The sequence below is a fragment of the Spea bombifrons genome, chromosome 8 (assembly GCF_027358695.1).
Source record: "Spea bombifrons isolate aSpeBom1 chromosome 8, aSpeBom1.2.pri, whole genome shotgun sequence".
Classification (NCBI taxonomy): Eukaryota; Metazoa; Chordata; class Amphibia; order Anura; family Pelobatidae; genus Spea; species Spea bombifrons.
In genome coordinates this window covers 34,204,922-34,232,357 of record NC_071094.1, presented here as the reverse complement: position 1 = coordinate 34,232,357, position 27,436 = coordinate 34,204,922, and the positions used below count along the sequence as shown (strand labels likewise).

The 27,436-nt window shown below is 38.9% G+C and overlaps 1 protein-coding gene across 2 annotated transcripts; it reads left to right on the top strand.

Moving 5' to 3' along the window:
* The first annotated feature begins 3,114 nt into the window (after positions 1-3,114).
* IL13RA1 (interleukin 13 receptor subunit alpha 1) lies at positions 3,115-22,058 on the top strand. 2 transcript variants are annotated; one of them, XM_053473951.1, is made up of 11 exons: positions 3,115-3,321; positions 10,161-10,297; positions 10,900-11,047; positions 11,857-11,977; positions 12,614-12,664; positions 13,575-13,768; positions 14,110-14,258; positions 16,336-16,471; positions 16,549-16,645; positions 16,888-16,969; positions 21,620-22,058. In XM_053473951.1, the coding sequence occupies exons 1-11, from the start codon at positions 3,207-3,209 to the stop codon at positions 21,731-21,733; spliced, it is 1,344 nt and encodes a 447-aa protein (XP_053329926.1). In that variant the 5' UTR covers positions 3,115-3,206; the 3' UTR covers positions 21,734-22,058. The 2 variants fall into 2 exon arrangements, with proteins under 2 accessions (XP_053329926.1, XP_053329925.1); XM_053473950.1 differs by having other exon boundaries at positions 3,116-3,321; positions 10,897-11,047.
* Positions 22,059-27,436: the final 5,378 nt, after the last annotated feature.

Here is a 27,436-nt window from a genome sequence, read left to right as displayed (position 1 = left end):
GCTCACTTAAGCAGGGTCCTCCATACCCTGCTGGTATGTGATGTACTACTTGTTATGTCCTGTTTACCCATTGTACAGCATTATGGAATGTGACAGTGCTATATAAATCGTTAAATCAGTAAAAACAAAACAAAACTATAATAAGATTTGGAGTACTTTGGTTTAAAAAAATATTTTGCCTTATGGAAGCTGTGACTTGTGGCCAAAAGCGGTTGGTAGTGGTCACTAGTTCCTCTCCACCCTTCACTAAATGATGCTTTGCAGTTGGTTATAAATTCCAGCAGAGAACCGTGATCACCTGGAAGATGATAGCATATGATCTCCTGATTAAAATGTTTGTAGAGTGGATGGTAACATCACTTTCACCCATATTGTAACTTTCTTCCTTGCAAAACAAACTGTGTTTTATCATAGGCAAAGGGGATTGGGTTTAAGGGAGCACAGGAAAGGAATTTTGCATAGAAAGCAAGATTTTGGTTTGAGGAAAGAAAAGGGTACAGAAAAGGGGACAGGTCACCCTCTAAAGTCAGATTGTGCTGGCAGCTAAGTACAATAAACACTTAATTGCGTCTTTAAAGAGGCAGTGAAGCCATTTCAGGTATGAGTGAAACAGACTTGGCTACGTTCCCATCACCAATTTCTTGAGAATCGCGGGTGAATCATTTAACTCTAATCCTTTTTCAGTATTACATAGTATTTCTATTACTGTAATGCTACTGTAATGGTACTGTAATGGTACACGTCATATGCACCATAATGTACATGATAGCTGAGCAGTCTCCTTAAATTGGCGGTTGCCTACTTTGAAATGCACGGGGGGGGGATTCCTTCTGTAAAATTAATTTCCCCAACCCCAGATATTTGCCATGCAGGAGACGTATTTGTGATATATTTACCACCAGTTTCAGCACTGGCTCAGCAAACATCATCGGGGTCGATTTTCTCCTTACTTTGTGACCGGGGCAGTTGAGGAGTTTGACGGAGGCAGTATACCAAGAACAGGAGAAAAATACGAACTCCATGTTTTAGTTTAATCTTTGTTGTTTTAAAAACCTTTCTAATTTTCCAATCCTGCTTTTAACCAAATTTTATTTTCCACACAGAAACTAAAATAGTTAAGCACTTAGGGAACAAAACTTTCAAAGCTAACCAAGACATTTCATGGGGAAAGTACTGAATTTGGAGAAAACCACAGACTTATTCTCATACATTCTATAGCAATTGCATCACATTAAGCTTTTTTAAAATTTTTATAGCAAAATACAGACTATTAAGTCAGGCCGTAGAACTAAACCTTTGCCTTATGTTTTAAAAGCTGTACAAAAGCTGTACAAAAGTAAACTCCCTTGTTTTTAATAACGGTTCTAAAATATGGTTACAACAATTACGGAATGTAAAATAACACTCTTCACAGACCCTTAATAGGCATGTAAGGGGTCCTGCCAGAGACAGCGCGTAGATTAGGGGCTGAAAAATAAAATGGCGTACAAAACAGTATGAGAGAAACTCAACTGAGAACGGACAGCCACTTAATCGCCTTCTCCACTGTGCGTCCCCACTCAGGAGATTCTCGAGTTTAACTCACTTGTGTTAAAAAATCTCCATCAACATTTCAGTCTGGTCCTACCCAAAAATGCAGCCCGGAACCAAAGCGCAAGCCATTCCTCCTCTGTATGAGGGAACCAACAAACGTAGATGTACATCTTGGCCTTCATGGGCCTCATCATTGCGCTGCAGTTGGGATCTTTTTAGGTACAAGTGGGCAAGGAGGTCCAAGTCTGGGGTCACCTTCACACATGGGTGAAACCCAAGAGATCCCCAAGAGGAGAGGTATGAGAAGAACTCAACCAAGAAATATAACAGGTTTTAGCTTTAAACATTTTTTCTTGGTTGTTTAATATTAACATAGATGGCACATTCCTCGCAAAGCGATATACAATCTCAATTATGTTATCTTTTCTGATCCACTAGATTGTAAATTCGCCAAACCAGGGCCCTCTTCTCCTTTTGTACTAAATTGTTATTCTGTGTGACTTTGAATTATCCCACCGATTGTAACAGCGCTACGGAATCTGCTGGCGCTATATAAATACATTTAATGTAAAAACAAACTTTGACTTTTTGCTGCCGTCATTTCATTGAATTTGTAAAACAGCTATTAATGCTTGTAAAGTTTTCTCCCTGCGCATGAAGATTAGACACAGTATACGGACCTGATCCTCAAGTAACTAAGTAGCTGAAGAACAAAATTCTCTCAAATCTTAGCACAATCTGGCTTCGAACCCATCCCTTCCTGTCCAGCTGTATACGTATTGTTAGCGTAGCTGCTGGCAACAGCCATATTTCACAACTACGAGGAGAATTAGGCAATATGATCGACTTGGGAGGAGAGGCGTTAACTTTCCTTTGCCAGGTGATATATTTTAGATTGCAGTATATATATATATATATATATATATATATATATATTGCAATCCCTCGCCCTGGTATTTAACTAGTTAATATTTAAGGGATTTAGTTACATTCCTCCTAATATTTCATGTGGTAATAAGGGACACCTTTGTTTTAGGGGTGTGGTTAGGGTGTGGCCATGGGCGTGGTTTTACCCAGCTATTTATGTAATGGGCATAGAAGAAGGTACTCTGTAGGAGTTTAGAAGAACTTTAGAAGAAGAACAATGTATTTACACCATCTCATTTATAACCCCATTTTCTGCTGTTTCTATGCACATTGTTGTAACCTTTAGGGCATTAGAACACCGTGATACACTTATACCCAGCACACATCCTGAGATAACAGAAAAGGGGGACATTAGCGGAGAAATGATGGGCTTAGGGACAAAGAGGGACTGTCCCTCTCAAAAAGGGACACTTGGGAGGTATGCAGTTAGATCAGCTTGCAGTCTATCTAGAGTGACACAGTAATCACAGAGTGTGGGCAAGAAGGGGCATTATTCTAAAAGCCTGCCTTTCAGAGGTAGGGTAACCACATGTTAGGATTTGTCACTATATCACTGAGTTAGATGAGGATGAGTGGGAGGTGGAGTGGGAGGTGGAGGAGGCACTAGATCTAGGGGAGGGAGCTGTGATGTAAGTGAGGGTGTGTATTCTGGGAAAGAGACTAGTTTGTTTCTAGTAAAGCTTTGGAGGATCTCACTGGCATCATCTGATCTGCAGACCTTATGGAGGGCACAGCTCGGGAGTCCCATGATTTCCCCTAAAAAGATGTGGGCAAGAACCTGCTGGCAGCTTGGCATGGACCTGGGCTTCTGGCTGTCAGTGGGCTTCCTTACTGGATCTGTAGCTGCAGCGAGTGAGCGGAGTGAGTATAAGAACTCCTTAACCCAACCAAACCACTGAAGATCCAGCAGTCCGCTGTTAACCCTGTAGAGACTGGCTGTGCTCAGACTGTCACCTCTCTCTCTGGGATGTGGGGTTGGGATGAGTCCGGCTCCTGTTTGGTTACAGAAAGCAGTGTTTATTTTTTCATGGTTTGATTCGCTTATAGTCATAGTTACTGCTGCTGCTGAAAGAGCAGATATCTCACTGTTTCATAAACCCTATGACTCCCATCAGCCTCATCCACCTACAAGCAGGGTGATGTTTGCAGGTATTTTTGGCATCAGATCTGTTGTGCTAAAGGTTTCCTGGCTCTGCTCTGCAGTCTCTTGGATTTCCTGCTTCATGTCTCTGGCTATTACTGTGTATTGTCCATGTTATAGATAAAGGTCATGGCCATTTAAAGCTACACGCTGCCTTTCCAGTAATTTACTAAACATGCTGGCCTCTATTAACTATCATCAAATCCAAAAACAGTTACACATAATATAAACATAATAAAGTCTAGCACGCAGAACCCCCTTTATTCTTCATGTAATAAGAATATTTACTGAGCGCCCCCCATTATTGGGGACTACAACTATGGGATCAGAGTAAAGTGTCACCGCAAATTGTTACTTTTCTCTCTATCATAATAACTTATGCCCACATTGCTGTATCTCTAAATTCTGGTAGGGTTAGCGATAAGGGGACAGGCTATTAAACCCTCTGCTAAATGATGCCTCTGCTATTAGTAGACTTTTTTAGGGTTTATTGCAACAATATGCTTGCCACTTAGGAAAGCCTTGTAACACATTTGGACCTTTATTGCTTAAATGATTCCACGTAAAATTTAGACAGGCATTGGATAATTTATATCAAATATTTGCAACACATTGGGCTGTGGTACTATGGCGCAAAATTATTCTATTTGTGTCATTTGTTGGAAAAATGTTGCTGGAGAATCGTCTAAATGATAATGTTGGAGGAACCCTACAGAATAAGCTCCTACTTTTGTCGGGTAACACGTAGGTCACCTCTATAGTTATGCACCATGACAGAGGATAAGCTAGACTGGCATAGATTGTAAGCTTTTTGTAATAAAGAATCTGTTTTTTTTTAATTTGTTTATATTACATAGAAAGTGTCTTATATGAGTATATCGTCTTATTTTGGATGTGTCTGAATACACAGTCGGACCACTCGGCTCTTCTAGTCTGCCCATTTTTCCTGATGTAAAGACCTTAATCTGTCCTAAAATATATTACACGTGGCATGGACCATATACAGATATACAGTGTGTGTATATTTATTTATATATTTATATATAACTGTATATGATGCTTAGATTTTATCTTAGAATTATCTGTTTCATATTGACTTTGATCAATGCCATCGGATAGAAATTCAAAGTCAGATTTACAAAAAACATTATTAATGGACTAAATGTACCACTTTTTGACCCTACATGTTTATCAAGAGGTGGAATTTAAAACAATATTACAGTTCATCCCAGACGTAGATCACAGTGATTAATAATTCAATGTACTTTATAAAAAGAATAATGTATTTATATTTTCATTTTTGCTTTCATTCCATTTCCAACTCCACTTAATGTGCCCCTATATGGATATTTATTGCTAAATTATTATACAGCGTACCTGCCATCCCAGAAGTAACATTAATGCCAATACTTAATACATTACAAAATAAAAAATAAGACTTCTTAACAATTAATTTTTTTTTAAATTAATGGGCTGTTTTAAAAAATAATGGATTTACTTTAAGGACTTAAATTTTCTTTTTTTTTTTTGTTTTTTTTTTTTAATGGTTTTCCGTATCTCTTAAAGATGTTGTAGGAATGCTTATTGTCTGTGTAGGAAGGGAATGGAGATTTCTTTTATTGAATTCTGAAAACGCCAGTGAAATGTCTGTTACTCCGAGCAATTAACTTAGATCATAGAAGGGAACTGATTAATGGGTTCCTACCAGATCTCTTCCCAATTCATTAACTGAAGCATGTTCGTAAGCATATTGCTCTAGATTGTAAGCTTTTATGGTTGTACGTAGGATTGTATGGTTCTTACATATTGTCAGAAGCGCTGCGTAAATTGTTGGCGCTATATAAATAAAAGATAACAACAATAATAATGTTGCAAAGCGGTTCTTTATAGTAACAGTCAGCAGCGGCATGACAAATTTATATATGTCCGGTAACAACATGGATAGATTAATCCGCCCCGCTGTTGCCGATGAGATAGTTAGTGCATATGTTTTCATATAATATCACGTTAAACTATTACCGTTGGAAACACGTTAATCTCTGTATTGGCATTATGTATAGATAAACAGATTTTTCCTTGAATTACAGCTTTGGATGGCTTGGCAGGTGTGGTTTTACAATAATAAGAGTGTTTTCTACCACCCATATAGATGGTAACAATAATAGGTAGCACTTATCAAACAAACATATAATAAATATACTATTGTATAATATGAGCAGCGGTTTATATCAGCCTGTGGATATCTGTTTGTTTGTTGTTTGTTTGTTATCAAGAACTACGGCTGAGTTGTAAATTCTCATGTTCCCTGCCACACAGATACATCTTTAGCCGGAATATTCTTCCGTCTGTATCAGCACGTATCAGCATGCCGTTCGTGCATGATGATTTGGCAATTCTGAATAAGTAATATTCACTAGGGAGTTATTTCACGCCGCGGACTCCCAATGATACTGAACTTTATCTGTCAGAAAATATCCTGTGTGACAAAGAAAATGTCATTTGTTTTATAGTTTGCCAATTTAATATATATATATATTTTTGAATATTCTGTGATCAACTAAGGAAATTATACACTAATTAACTGTGATGGCTATGAATAGTGCAATGAGCGCTACAAGGTATATGCCAGCTCCCAGTGACATTTATTTACCCTACTGCCTGATCTTTTAAAGGAGCCAGAATTATTTCTACACAATTCATTATTATTTTCCCCAAAAGGAGGACCATTTGATGAGACTGACCCATTGATGTACACTCAGTCCCACTAACACACACTCGGCCCCAGTGATGCACATTCACTATGAACACTCTTCAACACAACGATGCAAACTCATGCTGATTACTCTTTGCCGCTGCACACTGTAGCCAACTTATACTTATAACGTTCCTCTGCATTGAAACATATCCGCTTCTGTATAAAACGCCACTTTAAGGAATATAAGAAACATCGCTAATGCAAAGATCTGACTTTTCACCAATATGATGGTCAAAGCACAAATTTTTTTTATGAATTTTAAGTATTGAAATGTAATGATTTCGCAATAAATGTGCATAAAATTCTCCCCACCCTCCTATATAAAACCACTAGACCTTAACATTTAGAACTGCAGGCAGAATAGAACCAGTTAGTCTACCTTTTCCAAACCAGTACTATTCTTCTGTATTATTTGGGGTAGCTTTATGAATATTGCAATTCCATTAATATGTTTCCTTGTGCCACTTCCAATCTAATTAACTCTATAAGAGCGATATCATAGCTAGGTCATAGTTTAAAACTAGAGGTTCAGTTGCGTCGATGTTCCACTATACTTAGAGAGTGGTACATAAGTGGAACAGCCTCCCAGTGGTGGTAGAGGTTAATACAAAGATGGAATTGAAAGAACTGGTATAAAAACACACACACAACCCACCAGGACGCATTTAGGGCAGCAGTAACAAAGGTGATTAACTGGGGGTTTTTTTTGTTTTGTGTTGTTTTTTGCGGCGGGAAGTTTGCATTTCTTTGACCTTGGGTCTAGTGAACAACCATCCCCCACCCCCCCAAAAAAGGGAGAATACGTACATGTATTTTTTTAAAATAGGATTAATAAATATGTATTATCTGTCGTGGCTATGATTGGGGTTAACGTTATCCTCTATGCAGGGGGTGAACTGGTAATCAGTTTGATAGCCCTCTGGCTTTAAGGCCGTTGGCTTTGTTTAATGTTTTATTTATAATGTTGTTGAAACTCTGGGTTTGGGCCAAGAGTTTTTGTGATAAATTATTCCGTTTCAAATTAGTTTGTTAATAATTGTTATGTTTAAAGCTAAATAAAAGTCCTCGCTCATTCCGAAGCATGTGTATTTGGGTTTTTATTCAGAAATGTATTTATTATTGTCACTGTATCCCTTACAGCCACGTCACTTCTTGTCACTTCTTGCTCACCGTAACCATGCAGAATCTTAGGATTCCAGACAAACATGATTTATCTTCTGTCTAACCAGATTTAAACCAGCTGTGTTTAGACATGTATGAGTGATTTGATGTCAGAGGCGTACCGTGTTTAATACTATCGACATGCCTTGTATATGTCTTTGAATAATCTTAATTGGGCTACATGGAGGCGGAAAGCTCAAGCTCGTATAATCACATTACATTTATTTATATAGCGCCAGCAGATTCCGTAGCGCTGTTACAATCAGTGGGATAATTTAAAGTCACACAGAATAACAATCTGGGACAAATGGAGAAGAGGGCCCTGTTCTTGTGAGCTTACAATCTAGTGCATCACAAAATATAACATGATTGAGATTGTATATCGCTTTGCAAGGAATGTGCCATCTATGTTAATATTGAAAACCAAGAAAAATGTTTAAAGATAAAACCTGTTATATTTTTTGGTTGAGTTCTTCTTATACCTCTGCTCTTGGGGATCTCTTGAGTTTCACCCATGTGTGAAGGTGACCCCAGACTTGGACCTTCCTGCCCACTTGTACAGAGCAATGATGAGGCCCATGAAGGCCAAGATGTACATCTACGTTTGTTCCTCTCATACCGTTTTGTACGCCATTTTATTTTTCAGCCCCAAATCTACGCGCTGTCTCTGGCAGGACCCCTTACAGGCCTGTTAAGGGTCTGTGAAGAGTGTTATTTTTCATTGCGTATTTGTTGTAACCATATTTTAGAACCATTATTAGAGACAAGGGGGTTCACTTAGGACAAAGATTTCGTTCTAGCTACTTTTGCTTTAAAAATCCTTAATTGCTATGGAATCTACGATAATAAGTCTGTGGTTTTCTGCAAATGCAGTACTTTCCCCATGAAGTCTCTTGGTTTGCTTTGACCTGGAGGATTCGGGTCTTAACCCGGAGAACCAGAGGAGCAGCGCTCGCCCGGCAATCTCCGGGTCAAACCAGGAGAGATCTCAGGTATGCTGACGAGCCACCTAATGGCGCTCAGCTTCAAAGCACAAGCAAGGTAGCCGCATGGGAGCTGCAATGGATGTCTGCGGTGGAACAACACAGACCTCCATCAGAGGATCGCCCCGACCAACCCCCGATCGCCACCTTCCTTTTCGCTGACCAGAAATGGTTGCTGGCTAACCACTTTCCTGTGGTAATTATTGCTTTGTACGGGGTAATGTCGCTGTTGATTATAAGGTATCATCGCACCTGCTTCTTTTTCGGAATTACAATATCTTTCACTTCAGGTGATTCCAAAGTACAAGCAGCTTGGCATTACCAACCTGCAGCTGGCATTAACCGCCCTCGCTTGGCGGCAGGAGTGTTTGACAGCTGTTACAGCATTTATTTAAAAAGTAAATAACTATTATTTTATCCTGTATGTAAATGGGTTGGAAACGTCTACATATGTATTACATATTGGGCTATTCCATACAGGGGAACGGTTTGAGAGATATGATCTTCTAGTTGTTTAAGCTGGCAATGGAATGATGGGGCAAGGTTTGTACCTTAAGAGAGGGCTGCAAGACTCTTAGTCATCTGTCACTTGAAAAGGAAGTCTTTCAGTGGCTGTCATATTCGTAGTGTCAGAGACCGATCAGCAACCTCAGTAATGTAATAATAATAATAATAATAATAAAACTAAACAAAGTTATCCAGCAGCACGCTGTGAGGACGGTTCTCGGTACACTTCCTAGCACCGAGGCAGTCTTTAGGAACATGCTCCCCCACATCAGAAGTATTCCGTCAGCTACGAGAGCTTCTTCAAGGTGCTTGGATCATGGCACCTTGAAGAAGCTCTGGAAGCGAAACGTGTAGTGCTCATGTGGATCAAGTAGAAGGGTTGAACTTGATGGACTTAGGTCTTTTTTTCAACCTTATGTACTAACCTTATGTATGTAACTATGTAACTATGTACTATGTGCATTTTTTGGATGTCACTAAGTCCTTAATGTATGGGTGTCCAGGAAATATTGAGTGTATACGGCTGTGGATCTCTGGAAGATGCAAAGAACATCGAGCACCCAGGACATTTTCAGACGTTTCCTTTTTATAATGTAAGCAGATATTGCTTACTGCTACTTTCTGGTTGTACATTTATTCAAGGATTTTATCAAGCGTTTACTTCACTAGGAACTATTTTTTTCCTGTATTTTCTCCTATATGATGGTTGCCTTAAAAAACTGAAGATTATGCGTTGAAATTTAGCAAGAGATAAAGGGAAAGTACCCTTAATCACTATTGTGTGTGCACCACTTGGGTGTTGTAATGTGGGGAAACCCACATTGCGGTGGGCTTCTCTGCAGATACATGTAAGCTGTGCAAACAATCCAGAAAAAACATGGAAAGCTTGGTGCAAAAAAGCCACTAAAAAAGTATAATGTGTGCCAGCTGAACTGGTTTAAGGACCATTAGCATTGAAAAAATATAATATTAGAAAAAAAAGATAGTTCTGTCTATCCGTCCTTGAAAAAAAACAATATATCATTTGTGTTGGTGCACTAAAAAATACAAAGGAGACTTGTGGTTAAGAGTAAAAAGTCTTAGGTTTTGAGGCACATAACACCCTCAGCAAAGAAGGGGTTAATATTGACCTTTCTTTCTTTTTTTTTTTTAGATGATGTTTTTCCTCCATACAACATCACCATGAAAATGAACGTGTTTAACGTTCTGTGGGAGTGGAGTCCGCTTATAGATGGGGCAAATTGTACCGTGTTTTATACCAGTATTATGTCTGCAGGAAAGGGTAACATGGTAAATGTTTGTGCTTTTAAAAGAATTTGGAACGTTTGTTATATGTTTCTGCTGATGCCTGTCCCTATTCTCTCCTAAGGCAATATATTCTGCCGCTTACAAATGCACATACCTGGGAACTTTCTTGGCCAAACCCAGAGAGTTCCCAGGTATGCAAATACAGTTCTATTCCGATTTTATTGGCGTTGGCAATAAACAAAATATCGTATTGTGTATTCAGTTCTCAGGATTTTTCCCCCAATTTTTTGGAGAAGGTTGGTGAGCGTAGGACACAATGTCATTTAGGACACTGCACGCTTGGACTGTCCGCATATATTTTTATTATTCAAATCTTATATTTATTCTGCTGGCGTTAAATTTTTAAAGTTTTTAACCCGAATAGAGCCCTACCCTGCGCCCCCTGCTGTGCCTTGTCGCAAATTCTGCTAATGCACTCGCTGTTTCGAGGCAGAGAATAGCAAAGACTTTAGGAATGATATATGCATAGACATATCAATGTATCACAAGATCAAGCTGTGTCTCTTATTTGTAACCTTGTATGATCTAACCAGTGTTCTAAAAGGCCCAATGTCCCTAAGAGTTATTTTGTATTTTTCCAGAAGGAGCTTTCTTTTAAGAATATTCACCCGAATTGCACTCATGAAGTGGAAAACATTGATTTGAACGGTTTCATTCCTTTTAAAGTTGAAGCTGGATGTAAGGACAAAACACAAGTTAAATTAGTAAATATGTCAGTAGAGGTGCTATCAGGTAAATATTTAAGTAGGCTTCAAATGTCTTTTCTTGTGATACTATATGATGTTCATTTTTGATGGTCTTGTGCGTTGCTGCATAAAGTAATTCCTTCACAACAGAGATTATTCTCATTCATAAACACATATGGCAATTACAGAGCCTGGTCATTTTTCTCCAGAGGAATAGTTAGTATGCTTCTGTGGCCAAATGATGATGTTTCATGTCTTAATCCGTGTATTTACATGCTGCTAGGAACTACAGAATAAACAGACATTTGTCTTTTGAAATGTCTGTACTTTGCATTTAAACGTTTGTGTCATAACCTCTCTCTCTCTCATCCCTCCTTACGCTATATGTTACATTTTTATTATAATTACTAGCTTTGCCAATAACTATGCAACCAGTGACATTTTCTGGTCTAGGGCTGGAGGTCCATGGAGCAGAACCGGGAGCAGACGATTGCCCTTTGGGGTGATCAGGCTCTCTTGTGTGCTGCGGCTCAATGAACCAGAAACAAGGGAGATCCCTGATCGCTCCAACTGTCTCATTTACACTACAGAGGAATGTGCTGAGCCAGCACCCTGTACCAGTACTATGCCCCTCTAGGAGGTGGAGTGCCAAGATGTGATGTCATCATATGCCATCATCATCAGACTGATGCGAGGGGGAAGCTGAGCTGCTGCCTTAAGTCAGAACTCAGACTCTTTGACACTAGGACCTAGAACATGCCTAAAATACTGTATGATTGTCTAAAACTTGTACAGATCACCACCTAGATTGAAATTTCAATATCAGTTCTTTGTTTTGTTATATTTTGTTGACAGGTAATCCAAAAACTGCCGTGAGAGATTTCAGCTGTGTTTGGTACGATTACGAGTACATAAATTGTACGTGGCATCCTGGGACAGAGGCGCCCCCCAAAGCTAACTATAGCTTGTTTTATTGGTTAGTATAAAGCATCTCTTGTAATTGTGCAGTCATACTGCAACATTCTAACCATAAACTACTGCGACCTTCTAAGAGTTAAGAACTGTATGAAACCACATAGCCCACGCAGCGATGCACGGTGTCGTTTAAAAGATCTTCATACTGTGATTAGCTTTAGAACCTAGGTAATCTTTAATGTGGTGAAGGGACAATCTAGCCATTGTACGCACTTTAATGTGTATGATAGCTGTGTGATCCCATTAAATGTTCGTGTTGTCTTCCTTACAAATGGATGAGAGGATTCTGCACAAAACCACCATATTTATTTTGGCCGTTTACCACCCTCCAGCTAAATGGCCGAACGTATTCACCTCCAGACAGATTCAGCCAACGGGGGTCTGTTCAGGGCAGCCTCTTTTATGACGGACAAGTGCTTTATTTATTTGAAATAATACATATTAACATATTCACAGAGTATGTTAACATGCATTCTTCTACAGTGGGGGTATCAGGGACAGTAATATGTCATAGTGGTGGACAAACTGGCTAGCATGGCCAAGCTAGGGCTAAGAATATCAACGGCCTTGGCTGGACATATGGCTTACCCAGTTATATATATTTATATATATATATGTGTTTTCCTATTTGTTTCAGGCTGAAAAGCCAAAGTTCTGATATGGCGCTAAAACCAGTCCACCCCATGATGTAAGTAACATATATGTGTGCGATTGAAATAATAGAAGAATTGCTTTGGTTGTAGTGGCCTATTATTTAATCAGTTGTCTGCCTAAGATTTCCATGATGTCTGCACATAATTAATTTCAGCTTCTGTTGGGTTTAAAGTGGCTGATCGCAGGCATGCCTGGGAACTCTCTGGGTAAAGCCATGCTTTCCCAAGTCAGACAAGTCAGTTTTGTTCACTCTCTCTAGGCAGGGTAGCCATGTTTGGCCGTGCCCATTCCCACTCTCTCCACCAAAGGATAACTGGGGCTAGCTTCACCCCTGTGTGTGGCTAGACTCACCCCTGGAGAGCTCCAGGTAGCTTAGTTCGGGAAGTTCCCAGGTAGGATCACAAGTGAAGCATGAGAGCTGGATCTCCTATGGGTCACTTATCTCTTTGGTTCCAAGTTGAAGCTCATGGACGTGACATCCTACCTGGATTCCCTAGACCCTAATACCCAGTCTGTGTGAGCGTAGAGTGCCAGACAGATCTTACGATGGGGAAATCACATGTCTCACATGATCTGTGAGTAGACTATAAAGGAATAATAGTTCCCCTTATTTTGTTGAGTAGGCAGCATAGTGGAATTGTCCGCAGACTTTGATTAGTCAGTGTGCTCTTGCACCATTACCTGATTTTCTTAAGGAAATTAGTCTGTTTTGTTAAAATCTGAAAAGAGAAATATAAAATAAAACCTGACTATTATTACTATTCTACTATATGATTTTATTACTAATAGGCTAATTTAACAGTGTGAGGCCACCAGCCAGATCTCTAGCAATCCAGAGAGCAATGTATTAGAATTACAATTCTGGATAAATTTTCATTGCTAATTTATTATCGTGAGATGTTTAATAATAATTAGAGCTGCATTTGAATTCATTTGGTTTGCAGATTTGAGGAATTTTTAGAAACTGGAAAGGTTTGTCATCACTATAACTACAAGGATGGAACTTCCATTGGATGTTATTTTGAATACCAACAATTGTATAATTTAGAAGATTCAGAAGAGATGCAAATTGTGGTTACGGACAGATTACAAAAACACATCAGACCCTTCGTCTCCTATGTGAAAGTTTACCAAATAGGTATGTTTGATTGAAATCAATATACCGGTTTAAACGTGGTCATCATTTGTACCCTCATCTCATCTGATATTGAAGAGGTTACCTATACGCTACATTACCTTAGCTAGTCGCCTGTGGATAATGTGTGGATTATAATGACTAAAAAGATAGTTTTGATAAGGAAATAAAAGAAGATCTATACATCAGTTGGGCATTACATCCAAAATGACTTGTCATGTTGGAGGGATACCCCAATGGCATATAAGTAATATCAGTTGATCCATACATTACTAGTGATTAGGTTAGCACAATGTGTATTTTTACATGCTCAACTAAAGAGACATTTTATTAATTCCATCCAGTGCAGCTGAGTCCTCCGACTATCACCAATATTTCATGGACTGAAAACGCCCTGAGTGTCATCTGGACTGTAGCGAAAGGGAAAATCAAAGACTTAAACTTTGAAGTGATCATTACAGATATAACTAATGGAAAACACAAAGAATTTAAGGTAAGCAATGTATTCATAATGTTGTAGGGAAGTACTGTATGTGGTGAACTGACAAACGACCGTGGTGGAATATCAGGGTGGACTGAGTGTATTACGCTATAATATATACACTTGTGAGCACGGTAGATTTACGTCTGCTCTCAAGTGCTATGAATAAAGATGTATGAACGGACTGCGAACCTAAAAAACATCAGTGACCCTGTATTCTTATTGCAGCTTTTTTAATGCAAAAAAATTGCTTTTACTAGAGACAGAGTGGCGGAGAATTTTAACGTAATAAAGCAATATAAACAATGGCCCACCTTGGCAACACTTTTTATACATATTTGGACATAATTTGCTATTATTATTATCATCATCAATAGTTAGCACATACCCCCAAAATGGGAACTAATGTAAAGGAGTGACACTTTGGCCCATGGAGGTGAGTAAGGAAATAACATACAACTAAATACATTGGCAGCCCATGAGCTGTCTTTATATTTCCAAGCCCACCAACCCGAAGGTTAAAGCTGCAAAGGGGGAGCCAATTTCATATTAATGTCTACGTATTTAAAATTCGGTGTCATAAAAGTTCCTGTTGGTGTATTGGTCGGGTGTCTCAATACTTTTGTCCATATAGTGTATGTTACAAAAACAGCTCAGGGGTGGTTTAACCTGGGGCAGCAAACAAGGTTGGTCCAAACCTTGTGGGCCAGTCAAGTTCCTCTACACCAAACTCATCCAACCATGACTTTATGGACCATGCTTTGTGCGCTAGGGCACAGTCATGCTGGAATAAAAAAAAGGCTTGCATGCAGCTGCTCAGCCATGGAAACCTATTCCGTGAAGCTCTCACTGTGCTGATATTAATGTGAGTGGAAGTTTGGAACTCTTCAGCTACAGAATCAACAGAGGGTTGGCGACCTTTACACACCATGAGCCTCAGCACTCGGTGACCCCGCTCTATGACTTTATGTGACCTTCCACTTCATGGCTGAGTTGCTGCTGTCCCTAAACGCTCCCACTTTTCAATATTACCGCTTCCAGTTAGCCGTGGAATACCTAGCAGGGATGAAACTTCATGAACTGATTTATTGCAGAGGTGGCCTCCTATCACAGCACCATGCTTGAATTCACTGAGCTCTTCAGAACGACCCATTTTTGTCACAAATGTTTGTTAATGCAGACTGCGTGGCTAGGCGCTTGATTTTATACACCTGTGGCAATGGGTCTGATTGAAACACCTGAGTTCAATAACCAAGAGGTGTGTCCCAACACTTTTGGCCACCCAGTACGAGAGCAGTGGCAAAGGGGTTACAGAAGTTTATTGGAACAATATGAAATAAACCCCACTTTTTGTTGGTGCTTCATTCTATAGAATGCTTAAGTCATTTTATTTTGGTTTTCCAAAGCACTCAACCCTTTTTAAGGGACATCCACACCCATGTTTTGTATTCCAAATGAATCTGACATCTGACATTGGCCCTGCAGTATTTAAATAAAACCTGCAAGGTGCTGGTTACACCAGGCTGGTTGTGCACTTGAGTGCTGGTGTGAAGACCTTGTTTCACTCCCTTGGAGTTGAACTGAGTTGGCAGTTGTTGGCAGGGCCGGCCCAAGACTTAATGCCGCCTGGGGCGAAGTTTAAAATACCGCAATCCCCCCCCCCCGACGCCGGGGGGGGCGGCATTTTAAACTTCGCCGACGCCATTATCTACCCTAACCCCCCCCCTGTTTAAAGGTACTTAACTTTAAACAGTCCTGCGGCGAGTCTCCCTGCTCTGCCACGGTGCCGGCTTGTAATGCTGAGCGCCGGAAGTGACGGCATTACAAACCGGCACCGGGACCGAACAGGGAGACTCGCCGCAGAGGAGAGAGAGAAGCGCCGAGCGGGTAAGCGAAAACCACTCGGCGCCCCTCTCTCTCCTCCGCTTAAAAAAAAACCGCTAAAGCGCTTGGGGCGGCAAAGTGCCGCCCCTTCAAAAGTGCCGCCTGGGGCGGCAGGTGGTGATTACCCACCTGATATTCACTTTGGCTTCCTCTCTGTTTGTTGCGTTGTTCTAACAATAAGATGGATCTTCCTCTCTTAAAACAGTTGACGGGCATCAACAGCAAAGAATTTCCAGATATTTATCCCTATGCAGATTACACAGTAAAAGTACGTGGAAGAATAAGAGAAATCTTGGGGTCTTACCCCTGGAGCGAGTGGAGCAAGGAAGAAACATGCAAAGGTAATATCACAACCTCTTAAAACACATGCAGAATTTTATGGCATATGTGTACGACTTCATCTCATGTTGTCTTGTAGGCAAAGACAGTGGCCGGACCACCAGTTTGACCCTTCTAATCCTAATCCCCATTATCTTGACCGTTTTGGCAATCTTCCTTGTCATTTGTATGAAAAGGTATTTTTTTTTTTGTTATATTGAAAGAAATACAATATCTGGGGCAGCTAGATGAATTCAGACCGTTATTTTTCCTCCATTGGTAAAAAAAACTTGTCCACATCTGTCTAGCAGGGATCCATGGGTATCTAGGATTGAATTAATTGTCTATGTAGAATATTGTTACCTCATATGAACGGGTGATACAATATGTATGTATAAATGTTGTGTTTTTATAAATCTTTTTTTTGTGTGTTCCACAGATTGAAATACATTATTTGTCCTCCAATACCTGACCCTGGAAAAGTACTTAAAAAGTCCTTTGGGGATCCAAACACTTTCCAGGTAAGAAAATATTCTTACATTCTTGAACATGACATTCTCTGTCAAAGGTGATTATATGGAAATTAAATCCCTGAATTAAGGTGAGAGTGTGATGATGTGAGTGAAAACTCTGACCTACAACCATATAACAAAGGTGGTCATAATATTAAGGCTTATCTGTGTATATTTAATTTTTAACATTTTTTTTATCCTTGAATGTGTTTGCCTTAAATAATAAATGACAATAATAATGACAATAATAAATGTCATGTACATATAGTACAATATCCTTAACACAAAAATAATATATAAATGCGTGCAACAACCAATAAAATCTGTATTTAATTTAAATATTCCACCCCGGGTTTTCGAACACTTATGTTACATGCATGCCTGGGAACTAGCTGGAGCTCTCCCTCTCCTGGTGGAGTAGTTTAGTTGGGGGCATGGCTAGCCATGCGTCAGGGGGGACTAGCTGTGCCTTGTGGATATAGAGGCAAAAGGTGATAATTGTTAGCCTTATTTGCATGCGCCTACCCAGAATCCCTTGTGGTTGTGGCAGCACCATGAGATTTCTGAGGGAAAAACAAGCCTTCTGGCTTGTCTGGTGTCTGTAGATGAGTAATAAATAATGCTTCTACTACCCCATATATGTGTGTATGTGTGTGTATGTATATATATATATATATATATATATATATATATATATATATATATATATATATATATATATTACTCTCTCACACACATACAGGCTGTGCTCAAAGCACACTTACAGTTTTGGTAGAGGAAATGAGTAACAGCCGGACTCTCCATCTAGACTTCTTACATCATATTCTAGTCTGCAGCACAGAAATATTTACTTAAAAACACAACAGCCCTTAAAGGGACAGCGCCATTAAAATATGATTTCTTTATGCCTGATCTAAATTGTGTAATCATTTTTAGATCAATATAGATATTAGAGGTCATCAAAATTGTTCAGGGTTTTCTGTACAATTTATAGGCGTTTTAGTCTCTTTATCTCACTAAAAGCTTATGTGACGAGTTCACGGATCTGATTAAAAAAGAGGAACATCATAATAAGATCTAGCCTCAGTTTTTAGCTGAAAATACGCAGAACACATAACTAAGTAACACACTTTTAGAAAATAAAGCGTAATACAAACTGAACTACTACTACACAACTATTACGTTTTATTTGTATCTATTCTGAGTATATTTAGCAATGCGGTGTTGCTACAATTGTAAGAATTGGCATTAATATTTAGTGTAACGAAATAAGATGGGTGGGTGGTTGGGTGTCTGGAAGTTACGGAGTCATCACGTTCGTGTGAACTTTGATCTATGTTTAGTTACAGTTTGTTGAAACAACTTTGTGGAAATTATGTCACGTTGGTTCACAAAAATATGTGAACAGAATTCCCCTTTCACAACCTTCGCGGTAGATAAAGGAAGTCGGTAAAGAAGAGTAAATTCCTAGCCAGGCGGTCACTGTGTGTTTCATTGGGGTAAGATCAGGCTGGGAGGGTATTTGATCTTACATACAGTGCAAATGCGACAGATCTAGCGTTTGCTCCGGCAGTTTGTATACAGGGGCAACAGGCTCTCAAAATAGATACAACATGTAGCCTTTTCACTTGCTCCATATGATAGTCTTCTGTTTGCGCGTATGCATACCTTCCCAAACATTTTACGTATCCCAATGGGGACACCTGTGCTGGGGGGGTTAGCAGGGACCTGGAGTGAGCATAGGCCACATGGAAGCCTCGTGCTGCAACACAACAACCCCTAATAGTCCATGAGCCCCACTGCCTACAAAAGCAGGACAATTCTTGAAAGTTAGGACACTTAGTTGGTATGGTATATGGCTTATTACCCAGGGAGCGCGGGGGAACTTCCTCTCCCCTCAACAATTTCTCTAAATGTGTGGCTTGAGGGAGTTTAAATGTCCATCTGTAGCACCTGGAGCATGCTTCATTAAAGCACTGGCCTGGACTCATTGTTTTGGTAGTTCTGGTAGCTCTCCCGTGTTATGGGAAGTCATACGTATTTTTTTGGTAATTAAAGATTTGAGTGACATCAGGAGGCAGGTGCTGTGGGTACACCGGCAGCTGGGATTATATCTTGGGAAAGTCACCAATAATAGCGAAACCGACAGGGCTGGCACCCTCCAGGCCTGCAGATAAAGGCTATAGGAACCAAAAGAAATAAAACCCACGCTAAACTACATCAATGCTGGGTTTAACGGAACGTGGTAGCGTAACAGGAACACCTTGATTTCCTTAGAAGTAGTTCACATGCCAGCCGTATGAAAGCAGGTTAAGTAACAGACTCACATGTGCACATCGCTTTCCTGTCCGCTTTGGAAATATTGTAACCACTTCCTACAGAAAGGTGCCAAAATTGAATATTAAACCTTCCCATTAAATAATACAGTAATAGTAATATTATTATTATTATTGTTATAATAATATTGTAATAATACTATTACTATTATAGTAATAGTAATAATAATACCAATGGTATTGTAGTAGTAATAGTAAGAAGAAGAAGAGGAAGAAGAAAGAAGAAGCAGCAGCAGCTGGTGGTGGGATAGCTCGATTTGTAAATGCCCTAACTCCAGAGTCTGCTGAATTGGGTAATAGTAACATATATATATCATTCAGCTGCCAATTCAGTTCATTCTGAGCACGTGGGCCTGGAAAGCACTTGGAATCCCACTTGGAGAGAGACGCTATATTGTAAAAGGACCAAAGTTATCATTTTGGTGAAGCGGAGCACAAAAAGATACCATGCTGGTATTGTGCTTTCCAAAGAATATAAACAGCATGAGAAAAGAATTACTTAGGAATTTTGAACAAACAAAGGACTACATTTAAGTATTTCTACTGAGACCTTGTGTATTAAATACAATTTTACAGACCAGTAAGCTTTTACAAGAAGCTACATTTAATAAAATAACCCTCCATTGCTGCTTTTGATTAGCCAGACTCTAGCCAAAATAATTTAGGGAGGGGGTATGTGACATTTTGCATTTTCTGCTATTTCCCTGCGCACTCACCATCTGTTCCTCAAGAAGTTTCTGGAAAAGTTGTTTTTAAAGAGAGGGGAGATCGGGTCCTTAGAGAAACTATGATGTGTTTGTCAGTTTCTCAAAAATAGTTGCATCAGGATAAAGGAAATCTATTTCTTAAATAATTGTATCACCGAGTAAATACCTAAAGTGAATTTAACACCTAAAGCACATTTTATTAACAGAATCAAAAGAAACTGCCTAGGACATAAAAACATTTTCATATACCTAACTTTGCTGTGCCAGACATTTCTCCCCTGGATATTGTACGTTGCTTCCTTTTTTAATACTTTTTTGTATTTATTTATTTTTTTAACCACGATTGAATGGATTTATTAAAATGAGGGTACGTAGGGAAACGGTGGGTGGGAGAACAAGCTGTTATCAGTTAGTGTTAGTAACATCTCGGTTTTGGTTTTTACCTTGTTAAATAACACTTTGAAAAAATGAAGCTTTAGGGAACTTCTTGGGTAAAAGAGCCAAGCCATTGTATTGTTAGCCTAGATTATAGGCTATAGTTTATAGGCTACACCCTAATAAAACACACAATAAAATTACAGGTTGGGGAAAACGGTATGGGAGAAGACAAAGACAAATACAAAAATGATAAGAAAAGTATTATAGTAGATTAAAGGGCTGCCCAAATCCCCAATGTCTAAACCCTATGATGGATCATGGAGGTCAACGTGGTGGCTAAAACAGTTTGTTATGTTCTATAGATTTAATGATCTGCCAAGATGGAATTGGGAGCATAGTTCCGCATCTGGCCACTTTCCACCAGAATGAACACATTGACATTTCATTTTGCGTATGAAGGTGTCTTGTGCCATCATATCTAATAGTGCCTTTTCTGTAGAACGATGGAATGAATACCATGTTTCCTAGATTGATATTTGACAGGCAGCACTCCTGCCCAAACTCTCCCCAAAAATAAAGAAGAGCAAGAAGTTGACGCTTTTCTTTGTGGACATTTAGGAACTTGGTACCGCATCATGTAACCTTCTTGTTTAATTAAAAAATGATTTATGCTCCTTTAAATCAATGGTTGAGTGGGTGAGCGTCCTTTCCTTAACCTACGTTTTAGACGTATTTAGTTTCACTTCCCGTTTTGAAAGGTATGATGCTTTTTAAAGTTTTTGAAGTTTGGAAGTAAGAATGAGTGCTGTGTACAATATGCCAATTTCCTGCTTTTTTGTTTTGTTTTGTAATTTTAAATCACAGTTTGTATTAACCTTCTCCCTAACTAGATCCAACTTATTAATGCTACAGACATAGGAGACATAAAACTAATATGGTCTTTCACTAAATGTAAACAAAGTCACTTAATGTTAACAAAGTATTTATTAATTTGGACGTATGTGATGGTTTTTATGTAAAGCATGTTACGTGAACTTTAATGCACTTTAGTGATGGATATTACTTCTTTGAAATAGCTGTTCAAAAGCTTTTTTTTGCAGTTTAAGTGATTTTTATATCAGTCTGCTATAACAACAATGTAAACATCTTTAAAAGTTTACGCGTTAACAATAAGCCGCTACTAAGCACATCTTAATATTGGAGATTGATTTTATTTTGCCTTTGTTTTTTTTCCACAGCACTTCATCAAACGTAGGTATGAAAAAGTTAATGTTTGGAACATGGCACAAAAGGAAGAGGTCTGTTCGGTTATTTCGGTCGAACCAACCACGTGCTCATCCCAAACAGAATGACGCTTTAATCTCTCTCAGAGTCAAGTGGAAAAATGTGAAGAGGGGGTTTTCTATTCTTGGGCCCTGGTTTATATTGTTCCACGGCAATATAAACAGAACTACGTGACTATCCGACTACGGAAGACCCTGATGAATTAAACAATTGGCCTGTGCTGTGTGGGTCAACAGAAGGTTAACCCACCATGTAACCAAGCGTACATTACGCTTTGGTTTGTGTTAAGATGCCGGATGTCCGAGTCGTGGTCTGTTCTGCTGCTTATTTGTTTTTTGCACTAGGAAAATATTCAAGCTAATAGGAGTAATAAACTATGGTGAGAAAATGTGATGGCAGCGCTAAAGACTTGTACCAATCTCAAGCTCTACGGGGCACGGACCGCTTTTCTCAGGGACAGACTGGCCTTGGAGGGACGGGGCACATTCTTCAAACATGGCCAGTCCAACATGTGCCAGTCTACAATGGGTGGTGAAGCACAGCGTGGTCATGTAATGCGACCTTATACAGTACCTGTGCCGTAGCTTGAATTGCGTGCAAGCGGGGTACAAGCCAGGCTTTAGGCAAGAGTATGTGAGCGCATGCCCCCTCCTGATCTTTTTGAATGTATTGCGATCAAGGTCTCTGTATGACTGGTGTACTTATTATGTAACGACACTTTTTGTACATCGTCTTATACCGTTACAGTTATACTGCGAACTGTAAAGAATACCTGTTTAGCGCTAAATAGATACAAACTTGCATACAGGCGTACAAGAGAAGGCGGTGTCCAGCCCTAGATTGCGTCTGGATACATTGTTCACATTAAAAGTTGTGTTATCTCGGCTTAGTATAAATAGATATTGAGTTATTTTTTTATCAAAATATTAAGTTAAATCTTGTTTACACTTTGCACACCTCAGGGGCATTTATATATTGTTATATATTATATATATAGAGAGATTCCAAAAATACTGCTTCAGTTACCAGGCACCGGGCAGAGTAATTAAGGTTGGTGTGCAATTGTGCACTTTGGATTTTATATATATATATATATATATATATATATATATATATATATAGTATATGTGTGTATATATACGCAATATATACACATATGTCTAACAACTGCCAGATGTTACACACCAAAATACCTATTATTAGGTAATAACAAAATAATGTCTCGTCACAGAAAAACAAGGTAAAATGCTAACCCCTTTTTGACCCTGAAACGCCTGCTTTCTACCAAACCATCTAAATTGAATATAAAGTGTATAAAACCGTTTACAAGCTACGGAGAATAGAAGAAGAATCACAAAAGCCGCAATGGGCCGGCAACATTTAAGGTTAAGGTTCAAGTGCGGCTGAGTGATGTAGGGATAACAATAGCAGATTTACAGATGGTACAGTGTGTATTATTTAACCATGTTCAAAACACATGTATTGAAAGGTAAAGCACACAAAATCAAGTACGGAGAACAGAAAGCATCAAACAGGGAGTAAATACTACTTTTTACATTAATAATCTCTTTTTTTATGCTGGACACCCTGGTGGCCATATGTGGAACTGTAAGAAAAAATGTTAAAAAAGCTTCAGATATTTACCCAAAATCTCAGAATCAGAGCATCCTCAGAGGTAATTACGCCCGTTGGTATTAACAGACAATTTACCGAATTGCTTCCCATAGTTGCTTGGCACATTATAGAATGAAAACAATTGATAGCAACCTGCCCCATCCAATAATAAATTCAATTCAATTCAATTACTACATAGGATAATGGAATGTTATATTTTAACAGCTATTTATACAGATTCAACATATGAAGTAGTATAGTGAAATCATCTATGCAGATCGAGTACATTTCACTTTTCAGGTACAAGGGAATTATTAAAACGTGCACAATGAGAGAATGGTTTGTTATTGTCTACAATGTAATAAACAATAAAAAAAAGACTATCCCGTCATTTCTCATTTACATAAATATTATGATGTTTTTCTCAGTAAAAAAAAAATGCAAATATCGCACTTGGTGAAAATCATTGTACGTGGAGATGAATGGATCTTGACTTGCAATAAGCGTTTTATCTTCGGCAATGTCTTTTATTTATCAGTTACTGTAATTCATGTTTGCACAAGTATGAAAAGGGTTGTGTTCGTCCAAATTCCAAAATATTAGGAAATCCTTAACGTACCTAAAACACTGGCGGGAGCCAAAAATGAAATTAACAACATTTTTATTCAACTGAATTCCAAGTATTTCACTCATCTCTGCTTTTATACACTTTTAATGTCTAAATGTTTTGTGTTTTTTTTTTTTTTTACTATTTGTGATAATTAAAAATAAATAATGTGTTAAATGTGTTCTTTTTTTCTTTTAAAACAATAATCCCCGTTGGTGTTTCACCAGATTGATACCATAACTAATAGAACTGCGTAATAGAATCAGTAGATGAGTGATCATTAATCTTCCAAGAACCATTCGGATTTGGAAAAAGTTTATTTTTAACAAAATTTCTCAATTTTGTACGTGTACCTGTGAACCTGTGCTTGTTCTCCTGGATTATGTGTACCTCTGGCTTCCTTGACCTGGCTTTTTATGTTGGATCCAGTTTATGAATTAACCCTTTGGCCCTAAGGTGACATTGGTTGACCCTGCGTGGGTGATTATCTGTCCCCGAAATTAGGAGCTACCCTATTGTTACCAGAAATCATGTTTGTAAACATTGTGACAAGTGATTCCAGTTTTCTTGAGTGGGGGAGAGGCAGCAGCAGGCTTGTATGAAAACGTCAGATGGTCCCAGGTATATCAGTCCCAAGTAGGCTGAACCCTTCTTACTTGGGGTCAGAAAAAAAAGCAGAAGCCTGCAGCAGCACTAGCAACCATCCTGGCTGTAGTAATGGTAAAATATTCTTCACCCCACCAACCAACGTGAGGCTCAATGTTAGTCACTGCAAAGGACACACAGAGGGGTCATGTTCTGGTGCCTCGGTGGGATCAACGGTGAAAATTACTTGTAAGATATTCTACTGTGAGGCACGGAATAAAAAGCTAGCGGGGCCACCATAACCACCCCTGGTGCCACCACTATCTCAAATACCGCCATCACTGGAATGTTTCTAATGCCCCTGAGGGAAGGTCAACTATTCCAGCAGAAGTGGATCTTACTCCGAGACCTATTCCGAGAAGCATACAACCTTCCCTCCTAATACCCCCAAACAGCTCACTATACGAACCCGCAAGATCCACACAGAGTTCACCATACTGCGCTCTCTACAACTCGTCCTCACCCAAGCAGTCCTCTCCTGCTGTCTTGCTTACTTCTCAACTATCAAATAAATTGTAAGCTCGCAAAAGCAGGACCCTCTTCTCCTTCTGTACCAGCGTGCTTTAACCTGAGCTAATGTAATTTTAAATTAATGTGAAATATTTCCACTGTGGAATCTGCTGTCGCTATATAAATAAACCTAATGTAATCTAAAGTTAAATTGACAAGAAAGGTAAAGGAAAAGAGAGAGATAGCTAAATCATGCAGATCCTGCGAAAGGGAGGTTAAAATACATTTGTCTATGGTGGATTTGTCATATGCAGTCATTTAGTCAGTAAATAAAATAGATTCATTAGATTCATTTGCTAAACTGCAAAATGTAGGATCTGGGAAAGTACATTTTGAACCGTTTTTCTAATGTCATTGTTCTGACCCTTTAATCAAGGACCTTTGTAAAATATAACATTTTCAAAAGAACATTTTATGCACCCCAAGCTGATACATTACCTAAATGTGTCTGCGGTGAGTACATTTAATGCATTCTTTTTCGCGCTCATCGCATTATCAGGTGCTTTGTCTCCCTCTGCTGGTAAAAGGCTAAAACAACCTACAACTAAGTAGTTAAGCAAATGTATTTGATTGTGAAAACTTTGTCAAATCCAACTATCTCTCTTTCCCAACTTCTTGTTCTTTATTTACCAGGAGCCAAGAATATGAATAAATCCATTTGTTAGTCAGTTTAAAAAACAATGCAGCCAGATAGGATATTACACAGATGAAGTTGGGTAATAGTATTAATTATTATGTATCTTTACATTCCAGCAAGGGGAAGCCTTGTGCCCCATACAGCCTTACCAGCAATGATTTCATATTAAATTATTTAGTAAGTACTTTATTAAACCCATTGTACAGTGGAATAAATTGGCACTATAAAAATCAATATAAAATGTAAAAAATATATTTCATCTATTTTAATATTGACTTCAATGCATTAAATCACTCTCATGAAATCAATATATATATATATATATATCCATATTAATACATATCCACATGGGGGTCTTGTTAGACCAAACAAAAATCTTGCCTGAGCTAGACGGAGGCATTTACTTGCACGTTGCAGAGCAGCTGATGCATTCAGCCAAATGCACGCATGTGGCTATGCCTATGTCAGTAGTTTCAGGGACCCCAGATCAAGATTGCAAGCCCAAGGGATACAAGAGAGCCCCCTGGTTTGGTCTGCCATGGCGCTGAGCTGGTTGTGCAAGGGCACATTCTCACACACGATGCAGTGGGCTGGTAAGCGGACCGTCGCGCCCAGTACCCTTCATAATTATACTGATGATATAACAGGGACGTAGATCAATAATTACATGAATGTTTATTGATTCCATCTACAAACGAATTCCCTCTGAAGAAGGGAGCCCTGAGTTTGTGGAAGCTTACGCAATATTTCTTTATGCTAACTCAAAAATGTTATCGCTTAAAACTTGAGATACAACTCAATAACAAAACAACCGAAGCCATCAGTTACCACGGTGGCCAGAAAACCGCGAGGTGTAAACTGGCGAACGGGACCCGCAGAAAACCCATTCCAACTATTTTTTATGGAAAATAAATTCAGGAAAAGTATTCAACATTTTTTTAAACATTACTACATTTGTGTACTTTGTTCCAATAACCACAAGGGGGTGCTAGCGATTTAGGTAAAAACAAAGAGTAGGAACTCTTTTTATTATGATTTATTGTTTTATATAGTGCCATCATATTCCGTAGCGCTGTACAATGGGTAGACAGGACATAACAAGTAGTATGTAACATAACAAATTGACTAACAGAGACAGTGAGGAGGGCCCTGCTCAAACGATCTTGCAATCTAGATCCGTAAACAATAAATGAGTATAAATTATGAAATAAAGCAATTTTCCAGAAAGGCATGGCAATTCCTTTTAGTGAGTAATTTATCAGGTCTGGTGATTTGCAGTATAATATATTTTAACATTAGTTTCACCCTGCTACAAACCCATAATGTTCCTCCCCAGTATTTTCTGAGTTTAATTAGGAGCAAACTAATTTTAAGGCAAGACAGGAGGCTTCCTATTTTGCATTACTTCCTTTACTCTCACAGTAGCAGCAAAGAAAGAGTTAACATAACAAGTGGAAACAACCAATAGAAATACATAACATAAGAGGTATATAAACCCCTAAGCCCTCCTCCTCTTCCTCTTTCTTTGCTGCTCACCGTAGCTGCAGGTCAGTCCTCCTCCAATTTATACTACATTAAGTATTCTTTCACATACTTTTATGCATTTATTGCCTAATTATTATTATTTCATTTTTCCACTGTTGTATTATCTGTTTTAGTACTGGGGTTGTCTTAGTGTCCGGGTCCACGGACCTTTTTTGGTTTCTAATTTTCAGGTTATCCTTTTCTCCCCCCTCTCCCTCGGTCTCCGGACCCTCG